This window comes from Amblyomma americanum, chromosome 8, assembly GCF_052857255.1.
Source record: "Amblyomma americanum isolate KBUSLIRL-KWMA chromosome 8, ASM5285725v1, whole genome shotgun sequence".
Lineage (NCBI taxonomy): Eukaryota > Metazoa > Arthropoda > Arachnida > Ixodida > Ixodidae > Amblyomma > Amblyomma americanum.
This window is the reverse complement of record NC_135504.1, coordinates 45,265,523-45,287,232: the sequence shown is the minus strand read 5'-3', so window position 1 is coordinate 45,287,232 and position 21,710 is coordinate 45,265,523. Positions and strand designations below refer to the sequence as shown.

At 43.0% G+C, this 21,710-nt stretch overlaps 1 protein-coding gene across 1 annotated transcript in view; it reads left to right on the top strand.

Moving 5' to 3' along the window:
* The first annotated feature begins 338 nt into the window (after positions 1–338).
* The window catches only part of LOC144100286 (zonadhesin-like), a 37,493-nt gene continuing 16,121 nt past the window's right edge, over positions 339–21,710 (top strand). Inside the window, exons 1-6 of the mRNA XM_077633279.1 lie at positions 339–403; positions 2,380–2,544; positions 8,393–8,557; positions 11,235–11,399; positions 16,876–17,031; positions 21,304–21,468. Of these exons, the coding sequence (XP_077489405.1) occupies positions 8,487–8,557; positions 11,235–11,399; positions 16,876–17,031; positions 21,304–21,468 (557 nt within the window). The 5' untranslated portion in view covers positions 339–403; positions 2,380–2,544; positions 8,393–8,486. The remainder of the gene's footprint in view (positions 404–2,379; positions 2,545–8,392; positions 8,558–11,234; positions 11,400–16,875; positions 17,032–21,303; positions 21,469–21,710) is intronic.

Genomic DNA, 21,710 nt, shown 5'->3' with positions numbered 1-21,710 from the left:
CTGGCAATCTTGTTTGCAGGTTTGGGCAGTAAATTAACATTTTTAGCGAGATTCTAGAAGTTTCATTTCAATCCGATGGGCATAATTAAAATACTCGCCGAAAACAGAGCATATAAAAGTGTTATAAAACGTCTAACAGAAGAGAGGGCAGTAAAACTACCCCGTGAAGAATAAAGCACTTATTTTGCGGACCAATCTCATTATGTCAAGCAGAAAACAGCTGTATGATGAATGTTTTTCTAACTGTTTTCTTGTGCCCCGGTCGCAACACCAACGCTGAGTCTCCTACAACGTTTGCTATAAGTATGATACCGTTATACCGATGCTTAACATTTTCGTTTATTTCTCTCTTTGCAACAATCCGTGCCAATACAAACCTAAGTGACAACATCCTTCGTGCCAGGTGAGTGAATTGTACATCAGCTCTCAGCCTCAATATGACCACAGCCCTTAATTAGTCGAATCTTAGCAGATACCTACATCTATGGGCTGCAGTATCCACAACACTGTGCACACTATGCACAGGTAGTGACTGATTCTCTAAGTTTTACCGGTTCATGTCATATATTTTCGCTCACTTGACCACGTTTCGTTGCTGTTGAGTTTTGTATGCCGCGTAAGAAAAGAACTGGGAGTTGTTGGCATTCATACAGTATTGGAGCTCTGTGCCTGGCCATTACCAATACCAAACTTATCAGTTTCTTTCCATGGTTAGTTCACCTTGCTGTTGGAACAATTATGACGTTACCTGTAGGCATTTCGATAAAATTTAAATCAGCGACTTTTATCACCAGTCACAATGCCGTGTTCATCAGTGCAGCGGCTTTGCATGCATTGATGGAGGTGAATAGAGTCCATGAGGGCAGAAGTGCGAGGCGTGGCACGCAGTGTGAACTGGTCACGTCATAACTTTCACGACTCATAAACGAATTTCTTGACAGGCAACAGCGGCGCATTTTTTCGTGATGAGGCCGTTGTTAGCGACGATGCAGGTGGAAACAGGTGAGAAAGGGAGCTGGTACGACATGTGGGCTAATGTCGCCATTGCTACCTCTACAAATCAGTGAAATGGCGCAGTATCTGTCTTATATATTGTTGGACACCTGAACCGCGCCGTAAGGGAAGGAATAAAGGAGAAAGTGAAAGAAGAAAGGAAGAAAGAGGTGCCGTAGTGGAGGGCTCCGGAATAATTTCGACCGCCTGGGGATCTTTAACGTGCACTGACATCGCACAGCACACGGGCGCCTTAGCGTTTTGCCTCCATAAAAACGTCGGTCGGGTTCGAACCCGGGACCTCCGGATCAGTAGCCGAGCGCTACTGAATTAGATGCATTATTTACTCAAAATTTCATGATAACAGTTTGTGTAGCAATCTGGCTCACACTACACAAACTGAGCTCCAGGCCGATACATTTGAAGCTACTCTATTTGCTAGTATGTGTAATACTGCTGTTACCGACTGTTGAGTAACTGAGAAGGTCACTGATAAGTGGTGTAAACACCGCAACGTTTCTCGTTTCTGCCCGTTCACTCCTTCGGTGACCTTTTCTTGCATGCTAAAGTAGACGCGTCCACCGACACTCAGACGGCTACCGAGATTTTCCTTCCCTTAAACTTCACATCCCCACCAGCAACGAGTGCACAATACTACTTCGGCAGAGCAATAACACTCATGCCTAGAATCATGCAATGCATCAAGGGCGCAGCTCACTGTTATGAACAGCTGCTACCACAGTCACAGTCTTCCTCGCATAGCGCAGCATTAGCTAACCGTTGTGACGATTACACAGGCAGCTGCATAACTCATGCAAGGACAGGCACAGCCCTCAGGCGGTAAAGGACGCCAAAGCCATCCGTCAGACTCGGTGTGCAAATGAATAACACGAGCGTAGCAGCGGTTGCCGTGTTGAAACTGCATGCCTCCGGCAAGGATTTCGACCAGGTTAAGCCGGAGGAATGAGTGGTGGTGGGCACACAGGCATTACTCCTGTGTTTAATCTATAATCTATAATAAGTGTTTTAATCTATAATCTGCAGCCTTTCGTCAACGCATAACTGATAACCTATGTGGCGCCTCGGCATACTGAACGCCGCTATGTTCCAAAGTTTTACTCCAATGTGCTTCAGATTTCAGATTTACTGCCAAGAAAACTTATTCGTTTTTTTTTTAGAAGAACTAAGGTTAAAGGTATGTTTCCAGGTCGCCCGGCGAAAAATAGCGACCTGCTCTAATAGGCTTTTTCACTTTGGCTATTTAAATTAAAACCCTTCAGGATGACGACAGAGCGTAATCCATGCTCCTTGAAATCTTTGACTGATTTCCCACTGTTTTCTGAGTCACGAAGCGCCAAAAAATCACTATTGCTTACGTACTTGCAGAGCTGCTGTCGCTAGAAATGCAAAGTGTCTGGGATGCACATGCTTGGAAGGAGAAAGTCGTTGCTATTTGCCTGACAGCTTTTGTGAGTGTTTTGAGAACACACTGTACTACATAAACAGCATATTTTGCCCTATTAACGCCTCCAACTGCGCTCTTCATAAAGGGTAAGACCTTTTTGAATCGACATAGGGTGAGAGCTTTGCTTACACCATTATCAAATGCATAATTTCAAAACGCAAGGCGCTATGCCCACAAGAGGCACGTTTTGTAGTTTTACACAACATACACCTTGTCGGTGCGTTGTAACGTTGCTATTTTCATCGCAAATATTGTAATAACTATAACTTGGTCACCAAGTACTGCGTCCTCTATTCCTGTACGCTTCTCTCGCCTACATCAGTCAGCGATTTCGGGCTGCAGGCATGGAATGAAAGACTTCAAAAATAAAAACGTAAAGTCCAGAAGTACCTGTGATAAGAGTGGTCAAATTACTACAGGATTTGCTTTTCGTCCTCTTTACTGTTTTCCAAAGAATACTGTGTCGGCATAATAAACATCCACATAATATTTATTTATATACTTATTTATTTATTCAGGTTACATGGTCATCCGCCGCTCTGGATTCCTTCAAGGCCGCCAATGTGCGGCTGGAGTAAATTGCAGGCGCTACATAGTTTTACAGGAAAAGAAGATGGGCAAGACATTCACTATAGTGACGCGCACACTACGAGTTGAATCGCTATTCTAGGCACAAAGAAAAAGAAGACGCAAATGATAACTAAAGAAGAATTCCTTGAGAACCGGAGGCAACTCAAAGTGAGATATGTTATGGAAATAGCTGCTTCGAGTTTATTTTTGCGACCGCATAATCGCGATAAAAATATCTGCGCCGCAACCCCAAATCACCTGTGGGTGCCTTTCGGTTTGTGCCACATGCATCGGCTTGTAAGCAAGCGTACTTACGAGCAGTCATACCTGTGTTCTGCTCTTAGTGCCCTTACTAAGAAGGTGCATTTTCTTTCTGCGCGCCAGAGATGGTGCGCTGAGGCATGAGCCCTCTTGCCCCGACGTCATTCTAAAAGTTTCAGTAATCTCCCTTTTGAAAGTGTTGTTGCTCTGGAGAAGATGGCTGTTTCTTCAAATTTAGCTGCGCAAACCTTTCGCTGCAGTCCATCAGAGTACTGACTCCCTGCTACAATGCTTCGGTGCTGCAGGGTGTACTGAAAATAAAAATAATAAATAAATCCGTCCTTTCCACATGGGGAGAAATGAGCTGATATGGTCCAAGGTGGCCGCAAGGCCTCACATGCATTCCAGTGCTCTCTTAACTGCTCCTTAAGGCATCGTTTGGCCTGTCCCACTAATGACTCCCCACACAAAAGTCGGATTTTGTAGACGACTCACAAGCAGTAATTAACCAGCTTTTCTCCTTGCCGTACGCCGCAACCTTCTTTTGGCTTGTCCCCATAGTTGATTTTCGATACAGGCTCCTTAGTTTATTCGGTGCTGATATCACGACATTCACCTATAGTGTCTCGATTTCCTTGGCACTGTGTGAAATTCTACGTATATACGGCAGGATGACAGTCTACTCTATTTTTTCCTTGGTCGACAATCCTTTTTTGGTGTCTGGGTACCACTTATTTCAATACATCGATATTACTTGTTCTACTTAGCATCCTGGCTACATTAAAACAAGAACTTCTGATTAGTTTTTTAACGTCACTGTTTACACTCCAAACCCCGATTCTGTCGTATAACTGAACCTGCTTCGCATAGTTTGCCTTCATCTCCAAGGTCCTGCCGCCCGCCACCACACTCATCCATCTTTGCACGTCCCTCCTGAGCTTGCAATTTGTACTCGTGTTTTAATTCGGCGAGACTGCGTCCGGAAACCGCTTCAGTGTCCCTACACTGGCCTATTCTGCGTAGTCGAACGGCAGACAAGGATAATCATCATGTCCATTCATGGACGCCCTGACTATTTCTGTCGACCTCCTGAAGCCACCCTTTGTAGATGACCTTCTGTCCAGCACATCTTCTTGTGCAGTTTCTAATCTCCAAACGGCCAGCTGCCAATATATGCCATCTTCTCCTGCTACTCCACTGCAGAAACATGTCTCCTTCTGACTCCCAGCTCCTCTGGGTCTCTGGGCCTATAATCAGCACGACCAGGGCCAATGGCTACCATTCGCGGTGCTTGCCCACAAAATTAGCAGGAGTTTGCCCTAGGAGTAGACGCCTCTTCTTCTTTTCTCCTCTTCTCCTCTTCTTTTTCTCTTTTTATTCCTTTTTTTTCTCATTTCTCACCAATTATCAATCTGCAACCACATTATGCATCACGGCCATTGATTACAATCACTATTACCGATCACATTACCGATTCATCAGCCTGACTACACCCACTGCAGGCCAAAGGCCTCTCACATGTCTCTCTAATTAACCCTGTCTATTGCCAGCTGCGCCCACCCTGTGCCAGCAAACCTCCTAATCTCATCCGCCCACCTAACCGTCTGCCGCCCTCTGCTTCACTTACTTTCTCTCAGAATCCACTCCCTTATTTTTAAAGAAAAACGGTATCTTGCCTTCGCATTACATGCCCTGCCCAAGCCCATTTCTTTCTCTTGATTTCGGTTTGGATGTCATTAACCCGCGTTCGTTTCCCCACCCACTCTACCGTTTCTGGTCTCTTAACGTTACGCCTATCATTTTTCTTTTCATGCCTCGCTGTGCTGTCCTTAACTTAAGCTGAACCCTTTTCGTTATCCTCCATGTTTCTGCCCTGTAGGTGAGTACCGGTAAAGTACAGCTGTTGTACATTTTTCTCTTGAAGGATATTGGTAAACTGCCATTCATGATGATGAATGATGAACCTGCCAAATGCGCTCCGCCCCATTCTTATCCTTCTTGTTATTTCCCTCTCATGATCCGCATCAGCTGTCACTACGGGCCCTAAGTAGAGGTATTTTTTTACCACTTCCAGCCAATCGCTGCCAATTGTGAACTGCTGTTCTGTTGCTAGACTGTTGAACATTACCTTCGTTTTCTGCATGTTAATCTTTAGACCCACCTTTATGCTCTGCCTATCTCATTGATTATGATTTTCAGTTCACCTCCCGAGTGACTCAGCAAGGCAATGTCATAAGCGAATCGCAGATTATTTAGGTATTCTCCATTAAGCAAGGCGGAAATTTGGGCGAGTTGGTAAGTGTTCATTTTCGCTCTCAGCGCAACACGAACGGGGCACAAGACGAAGAACTAGCACAAACAGGCGCTGTTTGTGCTAGTGCTTCGTCTTGTGTCCCATTCGTATTGCGCTGAGAGCAAAAACAAATTCTCCATTAACTCTTATACCCAACTACTCCCAATTCAGGCCTCGGAATGCCTCCTGTAAAGAGGCGGTGAATAGCACTGGCGAGATCTTGTCTCCTTGCATGACGACTTTCCTTATTGGAATTTTATTGCTGACTTTATGGAGGACTATGGGAGCTGTGCAGTCGCTATAAACATATCTTCCAGTATTTTGACATAAGGCTCTTCTACATTCCTGATTACGCAATGCCTGCATGACTGCTGAGGTTTCCACTGAGTCGAATGCTTTCTCGCAGTCAACGAAAGCTACACAGAGTGGTTGGTTATATCCTGCGCATTTCTCTATCACACGATTGACAGTGTGAATATGATCTATTGTGGAATACCCTTTACAAAAGCCTGCCTGATCATTTGGACGATTAAAGTCTAAGGTTCCCTGAATCTATTAGCGATTACCTTAGTAAATACCGTGTAGGAAACGGGTAGTAAGCTGATCGGTCTGTGATTTTTCAAGTCCTTGGCGTCTCCTTTCTTAAGAATCAAGATAATGTTTGCGTTCTTGCAAGCTGCTGGTGCGGTCGAGGTCATAAGGCATTGCGTATACAGGGTGGCTAGTTTTTCTAGCACGATCTCCCCTCCTTCCTTCAAAAGATCTGCTTTTACCTGATCCTCATCAGCTGCTTTTCCCCTTTTCATTGCTTCTAAGGCTTTCTTTACTTCATCTTTCTTTACTGGCGGGATGACGCGTTGCTGTGCGCTACGATCGTTAACTTTCCCGCCTTTTTGCACAAACTATATGAAAAACTGATTGTTCTTCCATCCCGCAATAGCTTCTATAAAGATTTATTGACCAGTAGGCTGCAGCCCAAAAGTACAACAGTTAAGTGTAACGCGCGAAGAAATCTGTCGCTTTCATTAACGTTCTGATTACATTGGCTACTGAACAGATTTGTGTAGAACTCTTCGGCTACTTAAACTATCTTATCCATATTGCTAATGACATTGCCCTCGTTGTCTCTTAACGCATACATCTGGTTTTTACTTATGCCTAGTTTCCTCTTCACCGCTTTTAGACTACCTCCTTCCTAACATCATACTCGATTCTCTCCATGTTAAACTTCCTTATGTCGACTACTTTGCGCTCATTTATTAACTTCCATAGCTCTGCCAGTTCCATTCTGCATGTATGGCTAGAAGCCCTCATGCTTTGGCGTTTCTTAGATGTTTCGTCTCCTGAGATAGCCTGCCGGTATCCTGTTGAACCACCCTACCGGCTACTTCTACTACCCACTCCGTAATGATAGCGGTAAGATTATCGTTCATTGTACAAACATCAAGATCGTCTTCCGCAGTTAAAGCCGAATTTATGTTCTGCATAATAATAATATTAATAGTAACTTGTTCTTGCGGATAGGAAATGGCGCGGTATCTGTCTCATATATCGGCGGACACGTGAACCGCACCGTAAGGGAAGAGATAAAGAAGCGAGTGAAAGAAGAAAAGAAGAAAGAGGTGCCGTAGTGGAGGGCTCCAGAATAATTTCGACCACCTGGGCACCTTAAAGTGCACTGACATCGCGCAGCACACGGGCGCCTTAGCGTTTTGCCTCCATAAAAACGCAGCCGCCACGGTCGGGTTCGAGCACGGCAACTCCGGATCAGTAGCCGAGCGCGCTAACCACTGAGCCACCGCGGCGGGTCAAACGATGAATTCCTGTATTTCCCCTCTTACCGCTAACTCGTCATTGGATTACCTCTTCACTAGCGGCGATGGCGTAGGGGTAGAGCGCCCGCCTCGTGTGCAAGAGCACCGTGGCCTGATTCTCCACCGGGTTGAAAAAAAAAACCGCGTGTCGATGGAATTCCATAACCTTGCCTGGGGTGCGGCCTGATGTCGGTGACCAGAACCGACAACGCACTCCCTCACCAGAACAGGATTTGGCCACCCAGGTGTAGTACTTGGCCACGACCTTCTATGAACACACCAAAGCCATATGCCTGTGATTTTTTGCTCAACCCCGAAGCCGACAACTCCAACGCTAGATTTTTCGGACAGCGGGACCTTGAACGCTAACGCGTTAAACTATCTAGATATCATACGTTCGTTTGGCCATAAGAAGGAGCGCAGCGCGAGTTTTACTGCCTCTTGTCGTACTGCATAGGCGCCAAGCTGCGTGTAGCCGACCAGATACTTCCCGACAATTCTTTGAAGCACAGTTTGCCGAAGACGAGCAAAAGTAGTAGAGAGTTTTTCTAAGTTTGATGAAAACGTCGTCTGAAACACACTACGAAATCGTTGTCGCAGCAAAGAAATGCCGCTCGTTTGAAGCCCCAAAGCAAAGTACGTCACCAGGTCATAAATTACTGGACTAATCTATATTAATTGATTTATTTCAGTTAGCTTCTTGGCCCGGTGGGCATATAAAGAGAAGGGGGACTTGACAAAAAAACAGGCAGAAGGAGAGGGAGAACAGGGGTACATAGCATTGTAAGTTATGAAACCAAATCCGGTTTGGCTGTTCAGAAATAACAAAATAAAATAATCACAATAGCAAGCAAAACAAAGATTACGCGTGCAGTTAACAAATTGTTTGGTGCCAGAATTGTCGGGAAAGGCAGAATAAGCAACGTAAAAAGTAATGACGATCAACTTGTATCATCGTTTTTCGACACTCTGTTGCTAAAGGTTTCGTTCACTCAGGGGGGCGGACACCCCTCCTGAGTCATCTTGTTTGCAGTGCGCATGTTCTGAGGGTGACTGTATTCTTAGAAATTGCCGTTGTGAAAATGGTATCATGTACCGCATCGACAAGCCCGGTGTGTGTGCTATCGACAACAAGGAGTGCAGCATGGACGAATCGCAAAGGTAAGAAAGCTTTTCTCGCAGAAAACAGGATATGACGATTTATATGTTAAAAGCACTCATTTACACGTTACCCATTTGTCTCTGTTTAAGGCACAATATATTCTATATCTTAGTTCACATCACAGCTTATTTAAAACGAAAACACGAATTAATAAACGACGCCGAAACTTATTCGCAATTATTAGAAACTTAGCATCTCAAGTGTTCAATATAGCAGAAGATAAGTGAAAAATATTGTTTTTAAGTGCTTGCACATCCACATGTTCCCAGTGGGGAGAATATTTGGTAAGTTGTTTAGGGACTGCTAGTTGACCAAACCCTATACCGGAAAAATTAACGTTCCAGGGTACTTTATGATGACTGGGGTAAATGCTGCTTGCGCTAAGTTTCTGAGGCTTAAGAACGTGTCAAGTTATCTTTTTATTGCTCCCTTGTATCGCCCGATTAATTTTTTTTGTAGCGATATGTATCAGTATCATTTAATACTTTGTTTTTTAGTAAATGTGTTTGAATGTGTACCAGATATTAAACCTGTTTGAGTGTTTTCGAAATAAGAAACATTTGGAATTTCTCGTACTGGTCTTCGCAATAGAAGTGAGCTATATAGATTTGTTGATGTCGTGTTCCCGCTTATCAGTGAGCAATATTCAAGCCGCGAATTCATAATGCATTGTAAATCAGATTGATTACTCCGGTTGGTAGCGATTCAAGACATCTAGTTACTATACCAACATGTTTCTTCAGTTCTCTTCAAAGAATATTGAGTTTGTCACAAGCCATGCCCTCTGTAAACGTCATTCCAAGTGTTTTCACTCTTCTGTCACACGATATGCTAGAACACCCTAATCTAATAGTGGTTGTCTCCTTGACACATGCCCCTCGACCTGTGATAAGAGACTCGTTTAGTTTTTCTTCGGCGATTACCAAGGATTTCCTTTTTGACCATTTTTCCAGCAAACACCAAACAAAGCTTGCTTTGCGACGCATACTTTATATATCTCATCATGCAATATATGTCTAGTCATGCATACTTTATATATCTCGTCATACATCAGCTTCGTAGATCACAAATTGAAAACTCTGGACAGTTTGCTCAACATCGTTTATATAGTGAAAAAGCAGTATGGAGCCTAGTTTACTACCTTGCTGAAAGCCAATATTAATCTACAGAGAGTTAGGTTAGGAAGAGAAGGTGTTATTTGAGAACCAACAGCGGAAGACTTGAGATTTCATGTTTTTTAAAGTTTTCTCGCCAGTAGGTTGTAGTTAACGCTATCAAAAGCTTCGATGAAGTGCAGGCAATTTCTATGCGTCATAAGTTTTGTATCTCGAAGTTATCACGTTTTATGTCTTTTTGTACTAAGAAGGCAGTTTGTGTAGAACAATTTTTTCTCAAATCATACTGAATACGTTTTTAATAATATATGTTTGCATGAAATATTATTAGTGGTGACATTAATTACCTTTTCGAAGCCTTTCGAGAAAATTCAGAGCACGGATACTGGATTGTAGTTATATTGTTCCTATAGCCTCCTTTGTGTATAACTGCCACTTTCGCGGCCTTCATGCTCCGAAGGAAAATGCCTGTCGACAGTATAGTGTTGTAAATATGACTTAATTCGATTGCAATGAGATGCAGTAGACGTTTCACTGGTCTCATTTCGATGACATCGTCTAGTCTACAGCGGCTGTTGTTGAGGCTCTGGGTAAGCATTATTAGTTCTGATATGCAGTGGGTTGCAGAAATGTATTTTGTTTCAATGAGATGATTGGAGGGGGGCGAAGAGTGTCATCATCGATACTGCCGGTTCCTGGAATGGTAAAGGAGATATTTAAATTATCCGCAAACTGTTTCGTCTTTAGAATCGTAGCGTTTATTGTAAAGTTGTCAATGCAGCTGTATTCAATTTTCCTGTCTAACGCACCATTTATTGTTTTCCACAAGACGTCGCTTCTTTTTAAGCATGTTTTATCAATCTTACAATATTGGTTATCATTTGTCTTTTTTTCTTTCATTGCTTTACTTCCAAATGTTTTATATTTTAACCATTTTTTCATGTCGCTAGATTCATGAAATTCGAATTATGAAAAGGTAATAGAAGCCTGAGAACATGGCGCATGGTACGGCAGATAAATAAATACTTCAACTCTAATGTATTTTACAAGAATTTATAAGCAATTCTTTCGGGAGTTTTACTTTTCCCGCAGTTGCAATGAATTGCCTTCCAAAGTAAAGCATCTTTATTCTAAGGCACACTCCTAACTCGATCTGGAAAACTGCATGCAAGGTGTAAACACATAGCACCACAAGTTGATGTGTTTTGTCCAATACCTGCATATATTGTTTTATATAATATCTGTGCACTGTTTACAACATTTCCACTGCGGCATTCGCCCGTGTGCACTGCTGCCAGCATTTCCTAACCCGCACTTATCGAGACACAAACAGCACATGTGAACAAGAAGGCAAAAACATGTATGTGTTCTTGTATATAAGTATCTTGTGAATGCATACATGCGCACGCCGCAAACAAAACACCATTCTTCTCTATCTTGAAAACTTTTTGGTAATATAGCGTGACGCCCCATCGTTTCATCAGCAGATGGGCTAGCATTGAAACTGAAAAAACATATTGCCTCCTCACGCCATTTCCGCTGTTTTTTTTTGTTTTGAAAGGCGGAAAGGAAAGCAATTCGAACATTGCGCCCAATGCTCTTGCTCAACTGGAGAACAGTGGTGTTTCAAATACGATAAGAGATGCAACTGTGACAACGGTATCCTTTACCCCATAAACAGTGCTTCATGTGTTCGGCACAAAAGCTGGTGTGAAAGGCCTGTCAGGTAAGAGTTATTGCCATAGTAAAGAGCACTGCGAAAATGCTGAGAAATCCGTGATTACAATTTCATTGTTTGTCAAGAAACGCTTGAAGAGAAATTTTTCTCTACCGCGCTACAGAAGCGACTGCATTTCAGTCTGAAGCATGGACATTCGCTCGAACGCACTCCAATGGTGACTGCTTGAACTGGGAATTCGGTAGGCCCTGCTGTAAATTTTGGAGCTGCACTCCAGAAGACGCAAGTTACTTGGGACCATGGTGCAAAGCACTCGGTTGCGCTGAAGCCGCAACTGCATGGGGCTGTAACCACAATTTAAATGGCCGTAACGCAATGGTCTTAGCCACTTTACCATACGGCGCGAGGCAATGTCTAGAAAATTTAGGCATCTATGCTTGAAGACTTCTATTTACTCAGAGCTACTGCTTTTTTGCTTCTTTGCATGGCGTGGAACAAACACTATGTTGCTATGCGTGGAAAAAATTGGCAGTGGATTAGCTCAGCTCAGCCAGGACATACGTAGCGAAATCTGCAGTCTAATAGCGTGGCCTAATAGCGTGGTCAGTTATACGACGAGCCTTTACATCCTCTTCTTCAGTTGTTGTTGCCACCATTGCCAAATCTACACTTCAATGTCATTTACATTTCCTCATGCGTTTGACTTCTCTCCACAACCGCCAAAATGACAAACCCGAAACCATTGAACCCGCTTGGATTAGTCGTCGCGAAATGCTCAGCGCCGACTAAAGTTCCTCTAGCCGTTTAAAGCTACTGGATGTCAAAGCACGAACCACGAGATGCAGTCCCTCGTTGCACTTATTCGCAGTAACCGTGTGCTGTTCAGGACGGCGTCTGATCAGCGCGAAGTTTTAGCTCAGTAATCGAGGATTCAGGCCGACCGTACGCCGACTAGCTTTATCGCCGTCGTTGGCTCCCAGGCTGCCAACCTGACGTCAGCGCTGCGTCTCTTTCGTGAGTATTGGCCACAATAGACCTAATCATTTCTTGGAATGCAGAAAAATGTACCGACGCAGATAAAAGGTAGCGTGACCTGCCGAAAACGTTGGGAATTCCCATTTGTAGCTAACAATAATTGATTTGCAGCACTAGTTTAGAAAGCGCTGAATGCGCTTCAAAGTGACAAATCCTTTCTCAACATCTAAATATGTTGAGTGTACTATGCAGGACTTGATTCCAAAGAAATTTTAAGCACTTTACCTGAACCCGGACTCAGGCCCGCGACACCTGCTGTTGACATTGTCAAGAGGTAAGGCAGTCGATTCATTAATCAGAAGGCGTGGGCTTCAACCTGGAGGCACTGTGCGCTTTCTTTTTAGTTTTCGAGTATTTTATTTTTGAGACGCACCTTAGGTTTTCACATTTCCATACTTCTCATTTGAGTACAACGTACAGGGATCTGAAATAAAGCGGGTCACAGTAATTGGTTGCACTCGACCAATATTTACGTAAGACACTCGGGTACATTCTCCGTGTGGTGGCGGGCTTACTGACAGATTTTACTGCATTTCAGCGTCAGCGAATTTTAGTTACCATTGTCCTGAATTTAAAGACCGGATTCTCAACATAACACCAGGCCTTTATATCGAGCACTGCCATATTTTTTAGGAAAGCGGAGAAGCGATTCTAAGTTAGGCGGGCACGTTTATTTAGCTAAGTTCTTGCGCATTGCCCACAGAGACGGCGCTCACTAATCTTCGGCCGTCGATAAACATTTAGCATCGCACAGAACAAATGTAGACAGGAATTTCTTTGGTGGAAACTCGTTCCTACACTTGATTTATTGCTGTAAGCAAGAGCAAAGTCCCATTCATCATACCAATATCCAGCATTGGTGATGGTAATGGGGTGGATTTAATCTGTAACTATAGATCTTACGCTTCTCTGGCAGCGTGGACAATCATGTCAAAAGAGCGGTGGTGCTCGCTCACGCCAGACAGGCATTTTAATAGCTTACGCCGCATCGTGCGCAGAAAGTACTCTCCGGTTCTACTCCTGTAACATGGTTAAATTATTCTTGATTTTACACAAAGTTTTTGACGCATCATTTGTAAGTTGAGTTCAAATATTACGGGAAAACTGCGTTCGGGCGCACTAAGGAATGATGGCAGGATTATTATTTTTTATTTGTTTGAAGATACTTTCCGTACATAATTGTGACTGTTACAGTATTGGGTTGATGTACAAGTTGAATACATCAGGCATCAATTCAGAACAAAAAGAAAAACAATCTTATAAAAATCAAAGGCACAATAACGAAAAAGATATTCAATTTTGGCTAGTAGATTGCTCCGCTATTACGGCAAACTGCACAAAGTTTTTCAGAAAAGGTATTGCAGTGACCACCTTATCTAGAGAGTTCCAATTGCGTATTGCTCGCGGGAAACAAGAAAAGTAGCATACATTGTTGGCACAAGTGTACTACTCAAGTGTATATTCGTCCTTATGGCGTGTTCTCCTGGAATGTTTTAAAGTGACATATGTAGTGTTAATGTTAAACGCTCTACTAATTACCAAGTACACAAACTACAGCCTGTGCAAGGCTGCGCGGCTTGCTAGCGTAGCTAGGTCTGTGTGACTAAGCAGTTCTGTGGCGGTATCAATGCGCTGGTAATTATTATAGATTAAACAGACCGCTTTTCGTTGCACTAACTCGAGCATAGCTCTGACATTTTGCTCGTACGAAAACCAAACTTTGTTCGGGCATTCCAAGGCTGGTCGGATAAGAGCTTTGTACGCCGCCAGTTTGGTTTCGGAAGAATAAAAACGTAGGACTTGTTTATGAACAAGAAGTGTGGTCATTGCTTTTTTGGTTATATTATGCACGTGGACCTTCGGTCTAAGATCTTGAGGGATAACGACGCCTACGTATTTCTTTTTCGTTACAGTTTCCAGATTGGCATTACCAACAATATAAGCGTAGTTAAGCTTTGATCTCTTTTTTGTCACTGACATCGTGACCATTTTTTCTAGGTCAATGGCCATTTGCCAGCTATTACACCACTGCGCAGCATTGTTCATGGCCGCGTTTCACCTTGCTTGATATTCTGGGTTATTTATTCGGTTTTAGAGCAGTCAATCATCTGCGAAAACACGCGTGTTTACATCCACGTGGCTTGCTAAGTTGTTAATGAAAAGAAGAAATAGAAAAGTATCTAGTACTGTTCCGTGCGGTACACTAGAGGCAGCCGTTACAGCGCTTGAAGCGTAATCCTCACATTGCAGGAATTTTCGGCGTTCCAGCAAGAAGTTGGCTATCCATTTGAGAACGGGTCCCTCACCGAGCATATGGCTAAGCTTAAAAAGCAATTTGGCGGGTGACGCATGGTCGAAGGCCTTCGAATAGTCGAGGAAAATTATGTCTGTTGATTTTGGTAATTAATTGCCAGAGAAAAGTCGTGAAAGAGTTCTACAGGTGGGTGACAGCAGACAAACGTGCTTTCAAGCCGTGCTGATTAGTTTGGATAATGCCTTTCGCCTCAGCATGGCCTTGAAGAACGTTTAATATTATGTGTTCAAGAATTTTAGAACGTGTACCTGTCAAAGAGATTGATCTGTAAATAAATTTTAGTAATGCGTCACGTGACTTATATATACGAAAAACTTTAGATTTTTTCCATTCAGCTGGGAGACAACTGTCTTGAATTGATTTAGAAAATAGAAGGAAAAGATATTCACTGACTGTTTCCGCTCAGCGCCTAAAAAGCAGTTTGGAATTCTGTCAGGACCGCAGCTCTTTTTTGCATTTAAGTTCAACAACAGGCAAAGGATACCAGGCATGGTTAAAGTCGAGACGCCTGACAAGTGCACCGACTCACCGCTGCGGCGTATAAGGGTCCCAAAAAGACCAATATCTGCAGTTAAAACAGACTGGAAGTAGTTGTTGAAGGAGTCAGCATGTTTTTTTTTTCTACGTCCTAACTTATAGAAGTTCTCGATTTGTTGCAAATATACTTCCAGAATTTCTGCGATGATCTGCGATGTAAAATATGATCACATCGTAATAAAATAAGGACGATGGAAGAGTACCGAGGGGGCGACCTATTTTTACATTTTTATTTTTACGTTGCGCTTTCACAGTCTTTTTCGCTTAAATCCCTTGCTATTTTAACAAAGTTGCCTGCATGTGCAAAAATGCGGTACAAATGAAACAGCTCTGAGGCATCATATAACTACTGCACAGTTATCCCAGCATTAAGGAATAAAATTTAATAAACAGTCAGCCCCAATCCGCGCCGCGCCCACCTCTAAAATATCTAATGCACACTGATGTAGAAGTCGTATCTTCAATTACAGAGGTAATATATATCTTAAGGCTCAGCTGTATTATTAACGTAGAGAGTGAATTTGGTGTCATCGATGGGTCCCTGTTGTAGTGAAATTTTTTTTCTAACTCGCAGTTATTTTAGTTTTGCTATTTATAAAAAAAAGTCTATGGGAACTCAAAAAATATACATCGGTGCCACTCTGAAGAGAAAAAAACGTCATCAGAAATGTCCAGAGAATATGGAATGAAGTGTTTGAAGGGTATTTGCTAGAACCGGTAGTCTCGCAGAAAATTGATGCTTGATATACAGCGTGTTCCACCTAAAATTTTACACAATTTTTAAAAATAGGCTTCTCGAGTTAGAACAACACTTTTTCGGCGTAGCATTGTCAGCGCTGTTGTACGACAGAATGCATCTAAGATGTTCTAACTACTATGCTGGTTAACTACTAAAGAGTAGTTACTGATAGGCTTCTAAATAACTTAGAGGCGTGTAGCCCACGGTAAGCATTATCAATATCTGTTTTTAGAATTTCAAATAGGGGGTTACCCTCGGCGCTGTGGCCCATCAAATATCGGTTGCATGGTGCCACAATACATGCGCTCTCGAGAAGCTTGCCGGAAAAGCCGCCTCTCCAGTTCAGGTAATTCGCCCAAATATCTAAAATGTGTTCCGGCGCAACCTCGAGGTTAATTCTTTCGAGGTTCAAAATTCTAAAACTGATATATTTCTTACTGTGGGCAACACGTCTTTCAATAATTAAGGAGCTTAAAAGTAATAGTTAAAAAGTTAACTATTCAGTATTAGTTAACCAGCCTGATAGCCCGTCTTAGCAGCTGTATTCTGATGTAATACACTGCTAACAGTGCTGTGCCGAAAAAAAGCGCTCTTCTAACTCAAACAGCCGACTTTAAGAAATTGTGCGAACTATTGTGCGAAACACCCTGCATTTCCAGACAAGAAGTAACACAAACCACGCCACTGCAAAACTAAGAGGCGGCGATGAGAGCAGTAGCAGACTAACACGTCTTACGCTCCGGTTGGAATCGTAATTTCGCCTAGACGGCGTCATATGGAAGAAACAAAATAAAATATCTTGAGTTTTTTTCAACTGGCTTTAAAGTTGTTGTGAATAGCAGATACATAGAACGTGACTTTTATCAATGAAATGCCCCAAACTTTTTCTGTCTTCTCAGGCCTGACAAAAATACAATGTGCCTACTTTGCGACTGCATCGGACCAGACTGTGAGATTGGAAAATGCAAGTGTACGGAAGGAATTATATACATCAAGGACACCAACATGCGATGTGCCCACGAAGCATCGGATTGTCTCTCTATGGGAGATGAAAGGTACAGTTGGCGAAATTCTAGGCAAGCTTTATTAATCGGGTGATGTTTTCTTTCTTGCACTCACTGCTTTCTAGAACAAGGTAAACGCGATCACTTCTGGCCCTTATTTAAACTCACTTGTTTTCAAGAATGTCTCTGAGGAAACGCAGACTTCTGGCTCTTTCCTCACTTGTTTTCAAGAATGTCGCTGCTGTTTCGAATAATATTATTCTCAGCCGAGAACAAAAAAAAAGCAGAATTTAACTTTGATATTTTTCCGAACTCTCAGATCTTTTATCGCCAGAAGTAGATTGTCGCTATTACTAGGTAAATGATAAAAAACACAGCTCTCAAAAGCTTAAAGCTTTGGTGACAACAACCATAACGTACGCTGGTGGACTTCAATGGCATTCTTTTTCCTTGCGTTTTATTACCTTTGAGAATATTGTAGGTTTGCTTCATGTGTTAGTAATGAATGCGCGCTAATAATTTACGAAAAAAAAGGCTGTATAATTACTGCAAGTTAAGCAAAATTTAAAGTGCATGATACAAGTGTTTTTAAAAATGAATTATATTCTTCGGCTCTGAGAGCCTCTGTGTCTTTTATCGTATGACTGAAAGGATAGATCGTTCATAGCGTTCTGAAAATTTTGCTTGAGCTACATTCGAGGCAAATTTTCCCTATCAAAAAATCTGATGCCAATTCATTAGTCTCTCGTGAATTTCCCTTTGCTACATTACCGCTATTTCGCACAAATGCCTTCCATATGAACTCATCTGCAGCCTATATAAGTTATATATTTGAATATATGTGCGTCGTATGGGCACTTATATGTTGCACACGTGTTCATGTGTCACAAATGTGACCCGTATGAATTCATATGGGTGGTATATGAGTTCACGCGCACATTTACTATCTCGTATGAACACATATGTGCTGCATATGCGTTCACATCCATCGCAAATGTGCCTTCGTATGGACTTAAAAGCAGCATATCTCAGAAGCCCCACGACAACCGTGCCCGCACAGAAGGTCAGGCGTATATCGCACCAGCTCACCTGGTCATACAGTGATAGCGGCTCATGAGTGCCTCGTAAACAGTACCGTGTGCTTCGAGAAACAAACGGAGAAGTGATCAGCAAATGGCTAACAAGTGTCGAACCGACGCACAAAAAACAAGAAAACGCTTCGCCTGTTTCATACAATTCTCTATCTGTTTTTCTGTTTGGTACCTCTTTCTCGCTGTGAACAGAGAGTGCCCCAAATGACGTTCGCTCGGCATTTGCAATGTGCTGGATTACATGTTTATCTAGAAGGCATATGTACCCTTCTCTGCTTTGTTGCGCCGTCGGAACGCTACGTCACGAATAACACAGGCATATCGTGGGTAAAAGCTAGGGCCACCATTGGTGTACTGAATCCTGTGGGCATAACAGTAGATGACGAAGATTAATAAAATTGACAGCAAATTGCTAAGCAAATTGGTTTACCTCTTAGTAGCCCCACCACAAATGCGTTCAAATGAAAACCCGCATTCATTAACGGTTGCTTACAAACCAGCAGTAGAGTTCTCGCATGACGTAAGGCCAAAAAAGAGGTGTCTTGTGCACATGTTCATTGAAACATTAAGACACAGAAATTCCGTCATCCAGCTCGCTTTTTTATCTATAGAAAAAGTGTTCTGCCTATGACGAAAGCCTCATAAATTGGTATAGTCTGCGCAATGGCCCATGCGACGCTGCCTCCAAAGTGAACTTCCGTAATGAGGGTATTTTCTGGCTCCGTGGATGCTCTTCACAGACCACCGGTCGATTTCTATGACACGCTTTCTTCATTACACATTTATAAAATGAAAACTACATAAAACGAAGTCGCGTATACGCCCTGATCGATGTTTACTACAAACTATTGTAACGATACTCTTTTTGATGCTTACGCCTAAACATGAAAGTGGCTTTTACGCTGACCCTAATTATTTTGTTTAGTCTAAACAAAACATAGGCCGCTGAACATGCGGTAAGCTCTGTTTCAATTATGAAATTTAATGAAGGTTGCAAATTAGGTATTTTCATACGACAGTTGTATTTTCATACGACGCGATAAATAAAGGACGAATGACGCGTAAAGGGGATGGCAACTAGCGCTTATGCCTCAGTAGTAAAGCCATTGTTCCCCTGGCTTAACATCTAGTCCCTGCAGCAATGTCACTATGACACCAAGAAACCTGTAAGGCTTAAAACACAAAAAAAAAGTTTCAACGACAGCTATCGCTGTGTAGTGCTTAAAGCAGCAACCAAAGCAACTGCCGGTTGCAACTCATCTTTGGCGATGAGAGTAGCGCAACATCGGGCCAGACGTGTGCGGCTCGCCATTGGCAACATTGGCACATTCACCCACTGCGAGTGCAGCTCGAGCTTAGAGGTGTGCGTCGTGTCGGTTTCAAACGGCGGCTTGGCCGTCGTTTCGAGTCGGCGACGCCGGCGTCGGCGCCCCGCCTGGTATTCATCGGCGGCGGCGCAAGGCCATATTTCGACGGAATCGGCTGCGCCGGTGGCGTGGAAAGCTAAACCACAAATTCAAAAAGCTATTTTTCTACACACTTCTTTGCTAAACTGGTTGAAATTTTAGGCCTTTTTGTACTAACGGCTACGAATACAGAATACAGAGGGGTTCAAAGGTGAGAGAAATGCAAACTGTTCTGTAAATATTTTTTGGGCACCATATTTTTAAAAAAATTAGGCGCATATTACAAGCGCGCATGTTGATTGTGTTTACACAGTTCTTGCTCACGAACGTGTAGAACCTTTCTTGTTTTCTGCGTCGTTGTCGCAATTGTTTTCTTTTTTGCTATCCTTCGGTTATACAGGTATTTTTCCATTGCGAAGAGTCAGTGAATTCTTCTAGAATTGTTAAGCCGGCACCGATGCACGTGACACTCGATATGTCAACCGTAGTTCCACTGGTTTTAAATGAGATTGGGGTTATACATTATTCTTCACGTAAAAAGAAACAGACCTCTTCTGTGACCGACTTTTGCTTGGTTCAGCCCTTTACACGTCAACCAATCAGTAGATGTTACAACACAAACATTTCCTTCTAGACAGTTTGTGAAATCTCTTGTTCTGAATATTAATCACCATTTGTTTAAAATAACTGTTCTTATAAGCGCCTTCTCCCGGAACAAAAAAATAAAATACTTCTTTTTTGAATCAGGTGAACATTTTTCTGAGAATGTTACGATGCGTTGATGCCGTTTTAAGACATATCCCCGATTCCACCCGCAGCCACAGTGCCCGCGAGAGTCAACTCATGATTTCGACGTTCCAAAACCGTTGTTTCTTCTCATTTCGCCATGTTGCGCTTTTGAAGAAGTTTCGGAATGCCACGTTGCGTTGTCTGGTGACGATACGCATATGCAGACGCGCGGAGAGAGGGGTTGTTTTTGTTTGTTTTGTGTTCATTCATTGCAACATATTTGACATGTTGACTCCTTGGCATGATTATATGCCTCAGACAGAGAAAAGAATTAAACAACACGAAACCAATCTCAAATGCCGCTGGGTTTGCGGGGAAAAATATATTCATATTTAGAGGGCGCACCATCGCGCCGAGTGAAAACGTCGGCGGCGGCGATGGCGCGCCGATGCATCGGCGCACACCTCTACTCGAGGTTCGTCATTCAAGGGTTAGAAATGGCTGTCTAGCCACAACGTTACCAAATGGCCACCACACTGTGTTTCTGAATGACACGTGGCTTTCAACATACTGAACCAACCCTTCGGCTACGAGGGCCGCCGTAAAGGAAACTTCTGGATTTACTTTTCCCCACTTTGGCCTTTTTACCGTTCACTTACATTCAAGAGCCCACGGGCGTTTTCGCTTTTACCCTATATAGGAGCGGGGGTGCCTCAGCTTTGGTTATATTTGGCGTGCTTGGGCTTTTGAGCCTAATACTAAAGCCAATGAGCTACTACTAAAGCCTGGTAGTTGTTTCTTCTTGAGTGGCGACAACATAAGCCATTTTCTTCTTTCTTTCCCCACCTTGGCCTCTCTACCTTTCACTAACATTGAAGAGACTACGGGCGTTTTCGCTTTTAACCTGTAATGCAGCACGGGTGCCGCAGCTGTGGTTATATTTGGCGTCCTTGGCCTCAAGGACCAAATACTAAAGCCATAGAGCTACTACTGAAGCCAGGTACTAATTTCTTCTGGAGTGGCGACAACATAAGCCATTTTCTGCTTTCGCGGAACTACGTCATGATGAAATAATTGGTTATGCCCAAATACTGCAGGAACACCACAGGCGTAAGCAAAACCTGCGCCAGATGTGAGTGTCCGTCCGGAGAGCAAAGATGCTCACTCTACAAGGGAAATTGTGAGTGCATAAATGGCGATCTCTACTACAAGGATACAGATTCATGCCCTTTGATTGCGGATGACTGCGGGAGACCTGACTGGTGAGCTTTCTTGCTTTTTACATGTATGCAGGTTCGATTAGGGAGGGCAACGGTTTTCAGCTGCGATAAGACATGAAGGCATCGTGAAGGCGCCGAAAGGGCTTCTAAAAGAATTATCGGCAATTGAGTTCCTTACAATCACAGACGATCTTTTGTTGAATGCGCAGAAGGTGCAGTGTATGAAATCTCGTTATGTTGTCGAAAAAACTTATGCTGGGCAGACCGGGAGATGCATAAACGAT